Here is a 19,264-nt window from a genome sequence, read left to right as displayed (position 1 = left end):
TATTTTATTCAATTATTTTATTTATTTTATTCATTTTTATTTCCTACTATAAAATATTATTTAATTTTAAATATTCAATTTTAAATTTTAATAAATTCTATAACTTAATAATAATTACTATTATATTAAACATAGCTAGAATACCACCACTTTCATTTTTTTATATAAATGATATAGAATTTTTATTTTTCTACAAACTTCTAACTTATTCTTTATTTTTATTATTATGATATTAAGATCACTAATTATATATTATACCTTTATGTAAATATTATACTTAATTCCATATTTTTTTATCAATTTAAATCTAAACTTCTAATCTTAAAACTTACTTTTAAATATAATTTAAATTTTTTTATTCAAACTAGCTTACTAATATCCTTTATTATTTTAATTATTTAAAGAAAGATTTTAAGTTCATATAACCTAAACTTTAAACCTTCAAAGTTTAAAAAATAATAATTCCTTTATAAATCTTATCTCCATACTCACAAATCCACTCTTACTTACATAATTTACATTTTTCCTTTCATTTAAAATCTTATATTACAAATGGTTATTAACAACAATTAATTAAGTAAATATTTAATAATATATATTAATATCAATTAATTTCTTTAAACTTACAATTTAATATTTTATTTCATAAACTATAATATAAATTCATTATATTAATGTTAGAAAATTTTTCTTCCTTAAATAAATTTACAATTTATTACTTTAATCAGACATAACATTTTATTTTTTTACAAACCACTATGAATAAATGACTATTCTCTACTAATCACAAAGATATTGGTATTCTTTATTTTATTTTCGCCATCTGAGCCGGAATAATCGGATCTTCTATAAGAATAATTATCCGCCTTGAATTAGGTTCTTGTAATCCCCTTATTAATAATGATCAAATCTATAACTCTCTAGTAACCAGCCATGCTTTTATTATAATCTTTTTTATAGTTATACCTTTTATAATTGGGGGATTTGAAAATTTTTTAGTGCCTCTAATACTAGAATCTCCTGATATAGCTTACCCTCGTATAAATAATATAAGTTTCTGACTCTTACCCCCCTCAATTTTATTATTAACACTAGGTAATTTTATTAACAACGGAGTAGGAACAGGGTGAACATTTACCCTCCTTTAGCATCAAATATCTTTCATAGGGGTTCTTCTGTAGACCTCTCAATTTTGTCCCTTCATATTGCAGGTATATCCTCAATTCTTGGCGCAATCAATTTTATTTCCACTATTTTAAATATACATCATAAAAATTTTACTATAGATAAAATTCCCCTTTTAGTTTGAGTTATTTTAATTACCGCTATTTTACTTCTTCTAGCCTTACCTGTATTAGCAGGAGCAATTACTATATTACTAACAGATCGAAACCTAAATACATCTTTTTTTGACCCTTCTGGAAGAGGAGACCCTATTCTTTATCAACATTTATTTTGATTCTTTGGACATCCAGAAGTTTATATTTTAATCCTTCCAGGATTTGGATTAATTTCCCATATTATTATAAATGAAAGAGGAAAAAAAGAAACCTTTGGCTCCTTAGGAATAAATTTATGCCATAGTAGCAATTGGATTTTTAGGATTTATTGTTTGAGCTCATCATATATTTACTATTGGTCTTGATGTCGATACTCGAGCTTATTTCACCTCAGCCACAATAATTATTGCTATTCCCACAGGAATTAAAATTTTTAGATGAATCTCAACTCTTCATGGCATAAAAATTAACTATAATCCTACCTTATGATGATCAATAGGATTCATCTTTTTATTTACTATAGGAGGTCTTACAGGAATTATATTATCAAATTCTTCTATTGATATTATTTTACATGATACATACTATGTAGTCGCCCACTTTCATTATGTTCTATCTATAGGAGCTGTATTTGCTATTATTGCTAGATTTATCTACTGATTCCCTCTAATTTCTGGATTTACCCTGAATAACTTTTACCTTAATATTCAATTCTTTTCTATATTTATCGGAGTCAATTTAACTTTCTTTCCTCAACATTTTCTGGGACTTAGAGGTATACCCCGACGATATTCAGATTATCCTGATAATTTCCTATCATGAAATATTATCTCTTCTATCGGATCCCTTATTTCTATTATTAGTTTAATAATCTTAATGTTTATTATTTGAGAAGCCTTAAGAGCCAAACGTATACTTATTAATATATTTTTTTTATCCCCATCCTTAGAATGAAATACTAACTATCCCCCTCTTAATCATAGATATAATGAAATCCCAGCAATTTTTTAATATGGGAGATTAGTGCAATGGATTTAAAATCCTCTTATAAAGATTAATTCTTTTATTAAAACATAATACATGATCATTAACACTCTGTTTGAGATCACGAGTGCATCATAGCGTGCATCGGTCTCGTCAAATGAAAGGGCACAATGCGCGTGCCTTCTCTGTATTGTAAGTTCATCGTTTCAATAAAAATCCTAATCCGAATATGTAAGTTCTGAATACTTTGCATTATAACGTGGGCTTTTCTAAAGACATTTCGCAATCGATACCTTTCAAGACGTTTCCAACACGCTGTTTTCATGTCCTTGCGCGATGGAGAACCCACGCTATAAACAGTCACCGGTGTGACAAACAACAACATTGCTAACGGCCGGTTAGCAATGTTTCGGCTCGCGTCGACGCGATGCGGTGACGTAGGCAGCCGATTGCCAATCAGGTGCGACTCAATGCGTGCCATAGCCCTTTGCCGCCAATCACAAGGGAAAATCGGAGGTCACCGACAACGCTTCAAAACAATTGGTTATTGCGAGAAGAAGCTCCCGTATAAAAGAGCTTGCTTCGTCGCGCACCGGGCTCTTTGTCGAAAGTCCATCGCCCAGAATCTCCGCTCGCTAAACCGCTTAACTACGCTAGCTAACACCGCTGTATACACCGCTTTGAGTTCGCTCTTCGCTATCGCGCTTCGCGAACACGCTTTCACCACCGCTGCATGCCGTACTAACATCTGTGCGCGCGTTTACGGCTTCTTGCTTTGCTAAAAGTAAAGGAACACTGTATCCATTGTACATATTGAGACTTTATTGTAATATACTTATTTTATTGGACTTATACGTATTTGATTTGTGTGAACCGCTTTCCTCGTGGTCGTCTTCCTCGCGCCATTAAACGCGCATCCGCGCACTCTCGCACATTTTCTGGTCCTTCGAGCCGGATCATCGCCGGCAACCGCGATCGGGAGTGCCTAAAACAGAAGACACCATGAGTCTTGACCAGAGCGCCATGCTGAACAGCCAACACGAACTCTTCGTACGCATCTCCAAAGCCGTCGACAACCTGAAGAAGATGGGTCAGGCGAACATCACCCTCTCTGCCATCGAGACTCGCATTCGCCTCCTCGACGACCATTGGGCCAAGTTCGAGAGTCAGCATGACCTCGTTCGAGCCTGCTACAAGGACCGCTACGCTGAGAGTGAGTACGCCAAATTAGACTTACTCGACCAAGCCGAGAGTGCTTACGTGCTTCAGCGTAGCGTCCTGTCCGAACTGGCAAACCGCTACAAAATCGCGTCATCGTCCACGTCTTCCACGCTGCCAGAGCAGGGGGGCGACCGCGCGTCGAGAACCTCGCTGCCCCGTATAAACTTGCCGAAATTTTCGGGTGCCTACGAGGATTGGCCGTCCTTCCGCGATCTCTTTCGGCCGGTCATCGGCGACAATTCGTCCATCTCGCACGTTGAACGGCTGCATTACCTTCGCTCGTGCCTCCAAGGGTCAGCTGAAAATTTGATACGGTCGTTAACAATCACTGGCGAAAATTACAATCGCGCGTGGGCGATCCTCTGCAAACACTACGAAAATAAGAGGGAGCTGATACGCTCCAACTTCGCCACGTTTACCGCCGTGGCGAAGATGAAAGCTGCCACCGCCGATGAGCTCAGCCGCGTCCATAACGCTGTTATTTCCGCCGTCAACGCTCAGGAGAGCATAGGAAGACCCATCGACTCGCACGGCATGGATCTGTTCAACCACCTCGTCGTTGAACTGTTCGACTCGCGAACGCGTCTGGAGTGGGAATCCTCCTCGGGAGACTCCTTCGAACCGCCGAGTCACGACACTCTGATGAACTTCATCACAAGACGTATTCTCACGTTGAACGCCGCGAACCCGAAGAACACTGTCACAAACTCAAGTAAGCCATCACGTTTCGCAAAAGCGCACGCCGCGCAGCGCTCTGAGCCTTCACAGTGTTCACTCTGCACCGAAAGGCACTCACTCATGGGGTGCCCCGAATTCAAGGCCAAGTCAGCCAGTGAACGACTGTCAGTGGCCGAGACCAACAAGCTGTGCTTTAATTGTCTCGGCAACCATTTGGTGGCACGGTGTCAGTCCACCAGGAACTGCATGACGTGTAATTCGCGTCACCACTCGATGCTCCACGACGCATACGTCTCCGAGCCGCAACCCGCCGCTGAAGTCAGCGCGCTTTCCGCCGTCGGAAAGGCCGACGACCGCAAAGCGATCCTCCTCGCGACCGCGCGCGTGATCGTTGCCGACCTTCACGGAAATCCACACGAGGTTCGAGCTCTCATCGACCAAGGCTCCGAAGTGTCGATCGTGTCGGAGTCCCTGGTGCAGCGGCTGCGCCTGCCGCGATCGCGCACCCGAATGTCGATCTTCGGTATCGGCGGCTCACAATCCGGATCCACTCGGGGCAAAGTGTCGTTGAGTCTCACGTCTTCGACCACCGGAGCCGCGCTCACCGCCGTCGCGTTTGTGCTTCCGCGTCTCTCCCTGTACCAGGGCTCCGCGATCAAGTGCAGCACCACGTGGCCTCATCTGCAGGGACTTCCGCTAGCCGATCCTCGTTTCGCCGACAACGATCCAGTCGAGCTGCTTTTAGGCGCTGAGGTGTGCTCGACCATCCTGGAGGATGGTCTCCGCCGAGGCAAACCGCAAACGCCGATCGCGCAGAAAACCATCCTGGGATGGATTCTGTCAGGGGGCTGCGGCGCGACCACCCTCCTTGGTCACCGTAGCTCACGCCAAGCTCACTCCGCTTTCGTCACGCTCACTCCCGAGGAAGAGGAGTGCGAGCGACACTCCGTGCACACCCACGAGCGCACATCCGCTGGCCGGTACGTCGTCCGACGGCCGGTCTCATCACCGCCGAAGAACCTCGCCAAAACCCGCAAGTCCGTTAATGATGTCGTGCCCGGAGAAGACCCGGTCGACGACGCGATCGCCGTACAACCCGACCTGCGCGAACCCTGCACGGCGGGCGGGCCCCCACGTGAACTGTCTGCGGCCGCTTTGGTCACCAACTTAACGCGACACGCTCGCAACACTTTGAGCCTGTCCACAGCTCCAATCCTCTGGACCACAGGGTCACGCATCCCGGCGAAAGACAGGCGTCGTTCAATCCGCCGTCGGGAAGATCGAACCGGAGACCGACACCCTCCCTCGAGGCTCCTCGCTACACCGTCTTCCACGCTACACCGCGCGGTGTCTGCGATGGCGACGCACCACCTGCCGCACCGACGATCACTGTCCGGACGATCAGGCGCGGACACTCACACCGGCAGAACAAGACCAGGCACTCAATCCACTACTTGGAGGAGATCTATGCCATCACGGCCGACCGCACTGTGTCACCCCGCAGCCAACTTCTGGGCGGCTTCCTGGGACCACCGACCCCACCACCACCGTTGAGAATACGTGAGCCACAGAAAACCACCCGGTTTCTCGCGTATCTTTTCTCGCGTTATTACTGTCCGCTTTCTCGCGCGTTTATCGCTGTTCATCTTCGTACGTATATTTCTGTCCGTCTTTTCGCGATATTACTCACTTATCGCGTTTCACGTCGTGTCGATTCGCATTTATCGACTTACCGGTTGCACTTTGTCAGGTGCGTAGCCAACGCTTAATTGCTCATGGCCTTCTGCCACCACGTCCTGCGATCACGGTGCACTAAAATGTTCACTTCACCGATCACTGCACCCACGCGTCACACGGTAATTCACTCGCGTACTTACTCGCGTTTTCGCTGCTTACGATGCGCCCGAAATCACGCTCGCGGCGAAACACGTGATCATTGCATGCTCCGCGTGTCGTCGCGCAGCGCCGTCGTGCCGTCGCTCGCGCGCGCCGCGATCCATCGCGCCCATCGATAATAAATCAATGCAGTTACCGCGACACCTGATAGGCTTCCGTTTCCTGTCCGTCTCGTCACGTAAGGCCTAGGCGGTCGGGAATGTTTGAGATCACGAGTGCATCATAGCGTGCATCGGTCTCGTCAAATGAAAGGGCACAATGCGCGTGCCTTCTCTGTATTGTAAGTTCATCGTTTCAATAAAAATCCTAATCCGAATATGTAAGTTCTGAATACTTTGCATTATAACGTGGGCTTCTCTAAAGGCATTTCGCAATCGATACCTTTCAAGACGTTTCCAAAACGCTGTTTTCATGTCCTTGCGCGATGGAGAACCCACGCTATAAACAGTCACCGGTGTGACAAACAACAACATTGCTAACGGCCGGTTAGCAATGTTTCGGCTCGCGTCGACGCGATGCGGTGACGTAGGCAGTCGATTGCCAATCAGGTGCGACTCAATGCGTGCCATAGCCCTTTGCCGCCAATCACAAGGGAAAATCGGAGGTCACCGACAACGCTTCGAAACAATTGGTTATTGCGAGAAGAAGCTCCCGTATAAAAGAGCTTGCTTCGTCGCGCACCGGGCTTTTTGTCGAAAGTCCATCGCCCAGAATCTCCGCTCGCTAAACCGCTTAACTACGCTAGCTAACACCGCTGTATACACCGCTTTGAGTTTGCTCTTCGCTATCGCGCTTCGCGAACACGCTTTCACCACCGCTGCATGCCGTACTAACATCTGTGCGCGCGTTTACGGCTTCTTGCTTTGCTAAAAGTAAAGGAACACTGTATCCATTGTACATATTGAGACTTTATTGTAATATACTTATTTTATTGGACTTATACGTATTTGATTTGTGTGAACCGCTTTCCTCGTGGTCGTCTTCCTCGCGCCATTAAACGCGCATCCGCGCACTCTCGCACACACTCCAAGACTCAAATTCCCCAACCTATGATATAATAATTTTTTTTCATGATTTTACTATAATTATCTTAATTTTTATTGCAATATTAATTACTTTTATAATAATAATAATAACTTATAATAAACTTATTAATCGATATTTACTTCATGGTCATACAATCGAATTAATTTGAACTATCATTCTCATATTTATTCTAATTTTTATTGCCATACCTTTTTTAAAAATTCTCTACCTTACCGATGAACTTTACTCCAATAATTTTACGATTAAAACCATTGGCCATCAATGATACTGAAGATATGAATATTCTGATTTCAACAATATTGAATTTGATTCTTTTATGTTATCCACTAATCAATTAACAAATAATGAATTTTGCTTACTTGATGTCGACAATCGATGCATTTTACCATTCAACTTAACTATTCGTCTACTAACTACATCAATCGATGTAATTCACGCAGGAACCATCCCCTCCCTAGGTATTAAAATAGATTCAACCCCAGGACGTTTAAATCAAACTATATTATTTATAAATTGACCCGGATTATTTTTTAGCCAATGTTCTGAAATTTGTGGAACTAATCATAGATTTATACCAATCGTAATTGAATCTACAAACCTTAATAACTTTAAAAATTGATTAACTTATTTTATTAACAATAATTAAACCCTATATAATAACTTCATTAAATGACTGAATATAATAAAAGTATTGATCTTTTAAATCAAAATATAATAGGTATTGACCTTATTTTTAATGAAAGAATTAGTTAAACCTTTAACGTTAAATTTAAAATTGTCAATTTAAAATTATTAAATTTCTATATATTAATATTCTTTAATCCCACAAATAAGACCCTTATTAGGATCTACTATTATTATTTTAACTATTAGCTTACTTTTAACTATCTCATCTTTTTTATATTTTATAATTACCCCAGTTCCTCAAACTTTTCATATTCATATTCATCCTTCAATGAGATCACTTTATTTTAATTGATTATAATAAATATTTTTTCAATCTTTGATCCCTCAACATCTATAAATCTCTCATTAAATTGATTAAGGTTAATTATTATTTTTACCCTCCTCCCCTACTAATATTGATTTATTCCATCCCAATTAATTTTATTATGAAAATATTTAATTTTTTATTTATTTCAAGAATTTAATATTTTAATCTTTTATTCATATTCTAATCTAATTATTTTTATTAGTCTCTTATTAATAATTTTTTTCAACAATTTTTTAGGACTCTTTCCCTATATCTTTACAGCATCTAGACACATAAATTTTTGTCTGTCTCTATCCTTAACTCTTTGATTTAGAACAATTATTTACAGAATTTATAATTACCTAAATATTTTAATAGCTCACTTAACTCCTCAAGGCACTCCTCTTTTATTAATATCTTTCATAGTTATCATTGAAACTATCAGACTAATTATCCGCCCTTTTACTTTAGCAATTCAATTAACAGCAAATATAATTGCAGGCCATCTTTTATTGTCTTTACTAGGGTCAACTGGTCAATCAATCAATAATTTCATAATTTTTATAATTATAATTATATCTCAAATTTTATTATTTATTTTAGAAATCTCTGTATCCATAATTCAAGCCTATGTATTCTCTATTCTTTTAACTTTTTATAAAAGAGAAATTTAATTATGAACCACCCCTTTCATCTAGTAAGTGTTAGTCCATGACCAATTCTTATTTCATTAAGAATTTTAAATAATTTAATTTGTACAGTAAGATGATTTCACCATTATAGGTACTCCATAATTTTAACTATCCCTAGAACTCTTTTTTGTATAATTCAATGATGACGTGATGTAACTCGAGAAGCAACTTTCCAAGGATGTCACACATTAAACGTTTACAAGGGAATACGCTTAGGTATAATTTTATTTATTATCTCTGAAATTTTATTTTTTTTTCTCCTTCTTCTGAGCATACTTTCATTCTTCCCTGGCCCCTAACATAGAAATTGGACAATTATGACCTCCCTTAGGTATTATTCCTTTTAACCCTTTTGATATTCCTTTAATAAAATGGAGTTCGGTTCGAGCCGCCATTCGTGACGGACGTGTTTCCTACGCGTGTCCCGCTTAGTAGCCTGAGCTTTTCTTTCCCCGATATAGTGCACATAGATTTGCTGTCTCGGGGATTTGATATTGATCCTACACTGGGGGTGTCTCTGTAATTACCATCTTTTAGTGCTCCCCTCTCGGAGGGGGAGCTTTGATTCGTTTTTCGCTTCCTAAAGTGTTCTGTTATGGCGGATTCCGCCGATCCGCAGTCAACGCTCGATAACCCACGAGCCTCTGACGTCGAGGCACTGAGAAAGTCTCACAAGAGGATAAAAACTGGTGTTTCGGAACAGGAGTTTGACACAGCCATCAAGGAATTTTTGGAAAAGGATCATTCGACTGATTCTGTGGATCAAAGGAATGTTTCCGCCAAGAAACAGAGGGACGCGGAAATCAGTAGGAGACGTAATTTTCCCCCCCTTCACAGTGATAACTCTCCTAACGATGCTATGGAAGTAGACGGTAGTAACGTAGATAATAGTAGTGACACCCAGGCACGCAATCTTTTTATTAAAAAAGCGGCTCTGGATAATAGTAATAGGATAAGCGACGATGGTGTTCATTTAACACACCAAGATAATAATGATGACATGGTTGCACGTGACTCACCCGTGGCCAACGAATTCTTAGATGTACACAATGACAAGAAAGTATATATGGTATGTGGTACTGAGCTGAAAAAATGTACACAACAGCACAGCAGTTGGCAGCTGCCGATCCGGCGAGTGATGTGGTGCCCCAGGGCTACGTGAATCCGGAGCGTCATGATGACTGGCGATTGTTTAAGGATGCGGTATCTGATATTCTTTAGCTACTGCACAAAATACCTGAGGCGCGTGTTTTTCTTTTGAATGCTATTACGAATGATTACGCCCAGGACAGGGGTAAGTCGCTTTATGAGAGACATAATGATGTAAGGGAATTTAATGGACCCGATCTCGGTCGGGAAGTCTCGGTTGCTAGAAATAGTGAAAGGTTTCCGCCTCTACCCCCGCGGTAACATTCCAGTTACTGTTATGGAATTGTCGAGGGTATAGGAGTAGTAGAAATGAGCTGTCAAAACATATTATGGATTTTGATATTGTTGTTCTGACTGAGGCTAAGTGTTCCGAGAATAATCGTGTATACTTTGCAGGCTTTAACACACTGCATAGTAAAAACCTGCTGAATAGCGGTGGCGTCACGATCTCTGTCCGCTCTTCAATTGAGTTTGAGGCTATTGATGGTGCTGATGTGGCCCCAGCTGGATATGATACTATTGGCATCAGAACTAAGAACTTGGACAGGAATTTGAACATCTTTGCTGTCTATAGACATCCCCGCGGCTCTGTTACGTCACGGGATTTAAATTCCATGTATGAGCAAGTGGACAGTAGTGAGGATACTATCATACTGGGGGACTTTAACGCCCATAACACGGTTTGGAACTGTGAAACTACTAAGCCTTGCGGTGAGACGCTGCACGATACGATGCTTGACCTGGGATTCTTCTGTGTCAATGTTGACACAAAGTCAAGAGTGGGTCTTCGTGGACAGCGCGACTCTAACCTGGACCTCCTGTTCGGTTCTGAAGGTATAGTGGGAAGAGTTGAGTACCATCAACTCGATGAAGCTTGGGGTAGCGACCATTACCCAATTTCATTCTCTTTTGACAATTGTACTCTCCCATATAAGAAAATCACGAATAGAATTTCCACGATAAGAACAGATTGGCGGATGTTTCAGGAGACGGTGGACCGCGCTGTCAAATCTGAATTGCTTCCACATATTGATTCTTTCAAGGAGGATTTAAACAGTTATTATAATAAATTTATTGACATCCTCAGGAATTCGGTTGACCGAGCCTCGGGTAGACGATGTAACCCAGAATCGGATATTCGCCGACCTGCGAATATTAGACGCAAGGCTACCCACAGATGGTGGGATGCCGAGTGCGACCGTGTCATACAAGACAGAAAACGTGCACTCTCTGCTTTTAAGCACAATAAATTTATCCATGCGTAGGTGGAATACAAGCGTTTATGCGCCTTGGCTAGGAAAACTGTCAACTTCAAGAAGAAAAAAAACTTTGAAGAATTCTGTGCGGGCATTAATCGATTTACCAGCCTCAGCTACGTATGGAACACTATCAGAATTCTTAAAAATCCTAGGAAAAACGTGCAATGGAATTGCTGGCATACAAAGAACAGGGAGACTGAGATTAGGAAGACGATCGACAACCTTGCTCCCCCCTTCGTTGGGGCGGACCCTGCCTGTTCGCCTGGTGCTCAGCTTGGAGATTCGTCTCTTAACATTTTGTTCCAGCGCTCGGAACTGGATAGAGCTATAAATATGATTAAGAGAAATTCAGCCCCGGGCCTCGATGGTATTGAATATAAAATGATCAAGGAATTGCCGGAGTCCGGTCGCACTTGTTTGCTTGAATTTTTTAATGTAATTTGGTCCTTAGATGTCTTGCCGAGCGAATGGTTGAGGTACCAGGTTATCTTTATTGACAAACCCGGTAAAGAGAAAGTTCGCCCGATCTCGCTGTCCTCATGTGTGGGTAAGTTGTGCGAGCGCATGGTTAACAAGCGCTTAATTTGGTGGGCCGAGAGTGAGGACAAATACAGCGCCTCCCAGAATGGCTTTCGCAGGGGTAAATCTTGTATTGACAACTTAACCAAGATTACGTCGGATATTTGGGCTTCTCTGTGCACAGGCGAGTACACGCTTGCTGCGTTTCTCGACGTGTCATCTGCATATGACAACGTGGACTTTCGCATTATGATCGACAGATTGATAGCGCTAGATTGCCCCGCAGGTATCGTTAGGTTCATATGTAAATGGCTATACCTGAGATCGGTCCGTTTCATTGTCAATTCTCAAGAATTCATTGAACGTCTCGTCTTTAAGGGGCTCCCGCAAGGCGCTGTTCTGAGCCCGGCGTTGTACTCCCTTTATACGGGGGGCCTTTGTTCTGACTTACCAGAGGGTGTGGAGGCTGTTGAGTTTGCCGATGATGTCGGTCTGTACGTGCGTGGCCCCAATAGACAGCGTAACCGGATTCTCCTCCAGCGGGCGGTTAACCTAATCGCGGGAAGATTGCAAACCATCGGCTTGGATATTGAACCTCATATATATATATAAGACCGTTTTGGTAGAGTTCAATAAGTATGGACTATGTGATAGAACCCAAAGCATCTGGGCTCAGGACTGTGAGGTTTTTAACAGCGAGGGAGCCAAATTTCTCGGTATTTGGATTGACAATGGGCTTAAGTTTTCACGCCAGGTCCAGGAGGTAAGAGGGAAGGTCGATAGAGCCAACTCCGTCGTTAGATACTTATGCAAAGTCTCGAAAGGCTTGGAGGTCAACACGGCCCTCATGCTATATAAGAGCTTTGTTAGATCCGTTACTGACTACGGCAGTTATGTGTACTTCCCCAGGGATTCTGCCACGCAGCTCAAGTTGGAGAGAACGGAATACAAGGGCATTCGGACTGCTTTGGGTTATAGGAATAGTACCCCTAACAACGTCATTATCGCCGAGGCAAAAGTTAGGTTGTTGAAGGATCGCGCTGAGATGCTAGCTAGAAACTTTATTTACAAGATTGCTGCATACAATGTTACAGGTTTATGTAATAGGATACAGAAGATGTATGATTGCGAGGTTTATGTTCGCTATCGCCAGCCTACGTATGGGATGTCTCTGTTATCTCGAGTTTGGAAGGATTTTATCCCTGTCAGGCCTCGTATTGGCCCTGCAAGAAAACACGAGATCTTTCAGGGATCCTTTGAGGCCCACACGTTTGTGCCTACGATCGATCTCTCTATTGGGCTAATTAGAAAGTCAAACAGCAAATATTCTGATGAGTCGATGATTGATGACGTCCTGTCCAAGTATGACCTGAATCGCTCTTCGGAGATCATCTATACTGACGGATCCTATGATCCTACTTGCTGTGCTACTGGCGCGAGTTTGGTCTTGGATGACCAGGAAATCGCTTATAAAATTAGCTTACCTAAACAGTGCTCATCATTTACCGCAGAGGTTTTCGCCATCAAAGCTGCTTTGAGGCTCATGATCTTTCAGCGTGACTCAAGGGATGGACACATCATCGTTATGTCCGATTGTAAATCCGCTCTTTCGGCTATAGGTAATAATCTCTTAAACGTTCATAAGAGCCGATATGCCACGGAAGCCAGGCAGTATATCTATGCACTTGAGAAGGAATATGATAAGAGAGTGGTTTTGGTATGGATCCCGTCGCATGTTGGCATTGCCGGCAACGAGGCTGCGGACGTGCTCGCTAAGGAGGCGTCTCGGGAAGAACCAGACCTTGATATTGGGGTTCCTGTTGGAGACTTGATGGCCATTGCTAGGGAGGAGACCTGGACTGCTACTCGGGTTTCTATTAAACGAGACTCTGCCTATAAGGGTTCTTTCTATTTCGACAATTTTTATGATGAGACGGCTAGTAAGCCCTGGTTTAGCAAAATCAATGCCGAAAAGTATTTTGTCACTCTCATTAATAGGTTGAGAGCAAACCATTTCAATTTAGGAGTTTTCCTTCGTAAGAAGGGCTATGTGGATTCGGAGAGGTGCGAGTGTGGATGCGAATGTGAGGATTTGAACCACGTTTTGCTGCGTTGTAATAGATATGACGAACTGAGAATCAAGATGGACGAAGATCTCAGAGCTGTGGGTTATCTTGCGGAAATTGATTTGTATGGACTTATCAAGGGCAGGAATTGGAATTTGATTTATATTATTTTTAATTTTTTAAAGAAGATTGGGAAGGTGATTTAGGGTCCTATGTGCACTAGTTACTTGTATTCTTTTGGAAGGGCTTAATTTTGTTTGTGTCAAATTACCCTAGGGTAGAAGACACCTTACTCCTCTCTCATCCGAGGGAGAATCTAAACCCCTCCCCTGTAATAAATACAATTATTTTAATTTTATCAGGCTTAACAGTTACTTGAAGACACCATGCCATACTAAATAAAAATTTTAAAGAAAGAAAAAAAGTCTTTATTTTACTATTATTTTAAGAATTTATTTTACTATTTTACAAATTATTGAATATAAAGAAGCCCCATTCACTATTGCAGACTCAATTTATGGCTCAACTTTTTTCATTGCTACAGGATTTCATGGTTTACATGTAATTATCGGAACTTTATTTCTTACTGTATGTCTTTTTCGAATAAACATTCTTCACTTCTCTTCCTATCATCACTTTGGATTTGAAGCAGCTGCATGATACTGACATTTTGTAGATATCGTATGATTATTTTTATACATCTCAATCTATTGATAAAGATTCTAATTTTTTATAAATTTATCTTTTTTTAATAAATTTTATAATTTATATAGTATAATTAATTTATTACATTTAATTTCCAATTAAAAAATTTAATTTACTTTAATATAAATAATTATCTAACTTACTTATATAATTAGTATTTTATTAACAATTTCTACCCTTTTATTAATACTAAATTATTTAATCTCAAAAAAATCTTTTCAAGACCGAGAAAAAATTTCCCTATTTGAATGTGGCTTCGACCCTATGTCACCCCCCTCCCCCGCATACCCTTTAGAATTCAATTTTTTTTAATTAGTTTAATTTTTTTAATTTTTGACATCGAAATCGCCCTTTTAATCCCTTTAATTCATATATTTAAAATATTTAATTTACCAATAATTTTAACTTCTGTAATATTTATTATAATTCTAATTTTTGGTTTATTCTTAGAATATACTGAACAATCCATTGATTGAAAAATCTAAAATTTATAAAATCATTTCCAAGGATATTAGTTTAAAATAAAAACATTTAAATTGCATTTAAAAATTATAAATTTTCTCATATATCTTACCACTTAAAGTAAAAAATTATAATTTAATTTCGACTTAAATACTTGATTTAATATAAAAATCTAAGAGAACTTTAAAAAATCTTTTAACTAAAACCAAGATAGAGGTAAATTATTGTTAATAATTCCATTAAAACTTTTTAACTTTCTAGTTGAAGTAATTTAAAATAAACTTCTAATTCATTACCTATGATAAATTTCTAAATCATATTACTTTAAGTTTCTTTAATTATAAATAAAATTAGTTTTAACCAAATTAAGAAATAATAAATATTATTCACCATCCTCCACTTAATTACCCTTTATATATTCTATATTCTAAAAATAAAAATAATTAATAATTTAAATATAGTTTAAAAAACATTATATTTTCACTATAAAAATAATATTCTATATATTTATTTAAAAATCCACTAATTTTCTTAATATCTTCAATATTATGCTTTATGCCTTTATAAGCTATTTAAATTTTTAAAATAATAAATATATTCACCCCAAAATATTAATAAATAAATATACAAACATATATATCTTATATATAAATTTGTAACAATCGCGTTTTCCCCGCTCGGAATTAGCTCGCCGGGCCAGGATGAGAAAACGTGGAGACACTGGTTGGTTTCACAAAAACTTTATTCCTTATTCTCTATTTGGTAATACAAATTGATGGAGGGTGTGAGTGTATGTGCGTGGGTGTGTGTTGCTCTGCTGAGCCGCTGTGTATGTGTGTGGGGTGAATCCGCGGTCAAGAGACGGAGGCGCGGTTGCCTTGAATTCGCGGACAAGAGACGGAGGCGCGGTTGCCTTGAATTCGCGGACAAGAGACGGAGGCGCGGTTGCCTTGAATTCGCGGACAAGAGACGGAGGCGCGGTTGCCTTGAATTCGCGGACAAGAGACGGAGGCGCGGTTGCCTTGAATTCGCGGACAAGAGACGGAGGCGCGATTGCCTTAAATTCGCGGACAAGAGACGGAGGCGCGGTTGCCTTGAATTCGCGGACAAGAGATGGAGGCGCGGTTGCCTTAAATTCGCGGACAAGTACTTATCGCTAGACTTATAACTACGCGGACGGATTCGCGGAGGCACGGTTGCCTTATGCGGACGGTCAGGTGGTCAGGAGCTCACTCGGGGGCACCCGAGCGAGCGGCCCGTACACCGGGGGCACCCGGCTTGAAGACGGGGGCACCCGTCTTCCGTACGGCGGAAAGGGTCGGGGGCGCCCGACCCAACGGCAGGAGAGGGCAGGTAAACCAACCGGGGACACCCGGCTGGGAGGCCCGTACTCTGGGGGCACCCAGGTGAGAACGGGGGCACCCGTTCTCTGCACGGAGGACGAGGTTGGGGGCACCCAACCTGGTTAAGCGGTCTCGGAGAGTGGTCGTGTCGGGAGCAGGAGCTGGACAGGACTGGTCTCGGTGTCGGCTCGAGTCCCCTACTTATACCCCGAGTTAGCGAGCGGTGGGGGCTGCCCCACCGCTCGGGCACAGGAACACGTGTGCCGTGACGCCGAGCGCGTGTTAGCTGGCCGTCAGGGCCGTACCGCTAGTGACGAATACGCGTATTGTCACAAATTTAACACAAAAATATTGAATTATATATATGAATGAATTTTTTCCTAAATATTCTAATCAAGATATATCTACCTCTATCACTTTTACCCCCACAATATTTAAAGGATTATACAATCACAAATATAAATAATTTAAATACCACATTGAACTCACATAAAAATTTAAATAATAAAATTTTCTTATAAAATTATTAAAAGCTAAAAATATCCCAATGATTAATCCACACATACAACTTCTTAAAGTTAATAGTTTCAATCCCGCCCTTAAATAAGCCCCATATAAATCATAAAAAAACAATCAACTTAATATAGATCCTACAAAAATTCTTATCATTACTAAAATTATTATAGATAAGTTCATTAAATTATTTTCTTTTAAATTATAATAACTATAAAATTTTATATTTAAAAAAAATATGTAATAATATAAACGAATAGAATAAGAAACAGTAAATATTAAAGAAATTAAAATTAAAACTACTAAAAATATATTTGCTATTAATATATATACTTCCTCTATAATAAAATCCTTTGAATAAAATCCAGCTATAAATGGGAACCCGCACAAGGCTAAACTAGAAATTATAAATCTCATTATAGTAAAAGGAATTACTTTATTTAAATTCCCTAACAAACGAAAATCTTGATTATTTATTATAGAATGAATAATAATCCCCGTACACATAAATAACATAAATTTAAAAATTGCATGAGTTAATTAATGATAAAAAGCAACAATCTTTATCCCCATTCTTAAAATCATTATTATTAACCCTAACTGCCTTAAAGTAGATAAAACAATAATTTTTTTCAAATCATTTTCAACATTAGCTATTAACCCAGATATAAATATAGTCAAAACTGATAAAAATAATAAAAATAAATTTACTTTACTCCCTAATAAAAATCTGTTAAATCGAATCATTAAATAAACCCCAGCAGTAACTAAAGTTGAAGAATGAACTAGCGCTGAAACTGGTGTTGGAGCTGCTATTGCCATGGGTAATCACGTAGAAAAAGGAATTTGAGCTCTTTTTCTAATTGCAGCTAATAATATTATGAATATTAATAATTTATCCTCCCTTAACATTCAATAATTTCACCTCCCTTTTATTAACAATAACCCAATCCTTATCAACAACCCCACATCATCCACTCGATTACATAAAACAGTAACTATTCCTGAATTATAAGATATAAAGTTTTGATAGTAAATTACTAAACAATAAGAAACTAACCCCAATCCATCCCACCCAAATAAAATTCTAATAATCCTAGGAGAAATAATTATTAAAATCATAGATCAAGAGACACGGTAGTGTCTCGCGCCAAGTACACGTGGAGCGAGACCAACCGTGACTCTTTTACGCGACGCGACAAGTTGCGAGAACTCGAGATGTTGAGATCTCGATAACGAGTGAACGGATCAAGTTCTAAGTAGGCTTGATCGATAGCTTGGGGTCGAATTAGGGGGGGGGGTTTCTCTTATAATATTTCCGCTACGTGCCCTACGAGCGGAGATATTGCGACGCAAAGTCCAAATGTGAAAATTTATTTTTAAGATACTTTTTCTACGTCGACCGTCTCTCATGCCAGCCATGCCATCATTTCATTGGCTGGAATCGCGTCCTTTTCACTTTTTCGACACTGGCGGCGCTTTCGCCAGCGCGCTGTCACAGTCAGTTCAGTTAATACGTGTGTGTACTGCGCGCAGTGCAGATAGTGCGTTCAGTGCGCTGTCACTGTCAGTTCAGTTAACCTATCGAGAGTCAATTCACTAGTCCACATTATTCGCTACACTCCCATCCACTTCCACCCTAACATCCAAAATGTTAATTCAATCTTTCTTGAACGTACCCAAGACCTGAGGAGGAATGCGATTTCTTTCTACACAGACGGCTCTAAAGAAGAATCGGAATACGTTGGTGCTGGTGTATATTCACCCGATCTGGATTTCCAACTACAACACAAACTGCCCATTGAAACCACCATCTTTTCGGCTGAAGCATGGGCTCTCCTCCAAGCACTCCTAGTCATTGATCAATTGGACCTTGAGAAAGCGGTAATTTTTTCTGATTCCAAGAGCGTCTTGGACAACATATGCTCGAATGCCACTAATCAGCAAAATTACATTATACCCCGCATTAAAGAAAAAATATACCAGATCTCTTGCAGAAACACCAACCTTCAGCTAGCCTGGATTCCCTCCCATCGTGGAATCACGGGCAATGAAATGGCGGATAAGATTGCCAAAGAAGCCTCTAAAAGAGGCGATGTTCCTGACTTCAGGATACCGCACAGCGACTACTACTCCGTCTTTAAAAGCAAAATGCGTGTACTTACTAGTGAATACCTCAGGTGTCGCGGCTCACACAAAGGCGTCCATTTTTACAATCATTTTCATTCGAGTAAGGACCGTCCATGGTTTTATAAAAAGCCGTTCAAAAGAAAAGAAATAGTATTGACAAATAGATTGCGTAGCGGACATGATAATCTGAATCATAATTTAGCCAGAAAAAACATCATAGACTCCGGGGCGTGCCCTTGTGGCAACCCCATCCAAGATATTAATCATGTAGTATTTGATTGCGAACTGTTTTCCGAGAAAGCCTCCTACCTACTCAAACATATTGAAGAAAACTTCCCTCACTCCCC

At 40.3% G+C, this 19,264-nt stretch overlaps 1 protein-coding gene and 1 pseudogene across 4 annotated transcripts; both read right to left on the bottom strand.

The window, feature by feature from the left end:
- Window positions 1-2,855: 2,855 nt before the first annotated feature.
- Window positions 2,856-4,182, bottom strand: LOC139778569 (uncharacterized). Of its 4 annotated transcripts, none has more exons than XM_071716558.1 (4): window positions 3,525-4,182; window positions 3,342-3,454; window positions 3,120-3,249; window positions 2,856-3,042 (listed from the first exon to the last, which is right to left on the bottom strand). In XM_071716558.1, the coding sequence occupies exons 1-4, from the start codon at window positions 3,577-3,579 to the stop codon at window positions 2,918-2,920; spliced, it is 423 nt and encodes a 140-aa protein (XP_071572659.1). In that variant the 5' UTR covers window positions 3,580-4,182; the 3' UTR covers window positions 2,856-2,917. The 4 variants fall into 4 exon arrangements, 3 of the variants coding, with proteins under 3 accessions (XP_071572659.1, XP_071572660.1, XP_071572658.1); XM_071716559.1 differs by having other exon boundaries at window positions 2,860-3,042; window positions 3,342-3,451; XM_071716557.1 differs by having other exon boundaries at window positions 2,867-3,042; window positions 3,342-3,466.
- A 9,854-nt stretch (window positions 4,183-14,036) lies between these two features.
- On the bottom strand, window positions 14,037-17,804 carry LOC139778567 (NADH-ubiquinone oxidoreductase chain 5-like; annotated as a pseudogene).
- Window positions 17,805-19,264: the final 1,460 nt, after the last annotated feature.

This window comes from Temnothorax nylanderi, unplaced genomic scaffold, assembly GCF_030848795.1.
Source record: "Temnothorax nylanderi isolate EJ_2023f unplaced genomic scaffold, tnyl_v1.0 TNYL_tig0188_pilon, whole genome shotgun sequence".
NCBI lineage: Eukaryota > Metazoa > Arthropoda > Insecta > Hymenoptera > Formicidae > Temnothorax > Temnothorax nylanderi.
The sequence above is the reverse complement of the archived record's forward strand: the minus strand, read 5'-3'. Positions and strand labels throughout refer to the sequence as shown.

Coding starts and splice junctions, on each gene's coding strand:
- LOC139778569 (XM_071716557.1), bottom strand. CDS start 3,579: ATGACGCGATTTTGTAGCGGTTTGCCAGTTCGGACAGGACGCTACGCT. Junction 3,467..3,524: donor AGGACGCTACGCTGAAGCAC/GTAAGCACTCTC, acceptor CTCTCAGCGTAG/CGGTCCTTGTAGCAGGCTCG. Junction 3,043..3,119: donor GGTTCACACAAATCAAATAC/GTATAAGTCCAA, acceptor CTTTACTTTTAG/CAAAGCAAGAAGCCGTAAAC.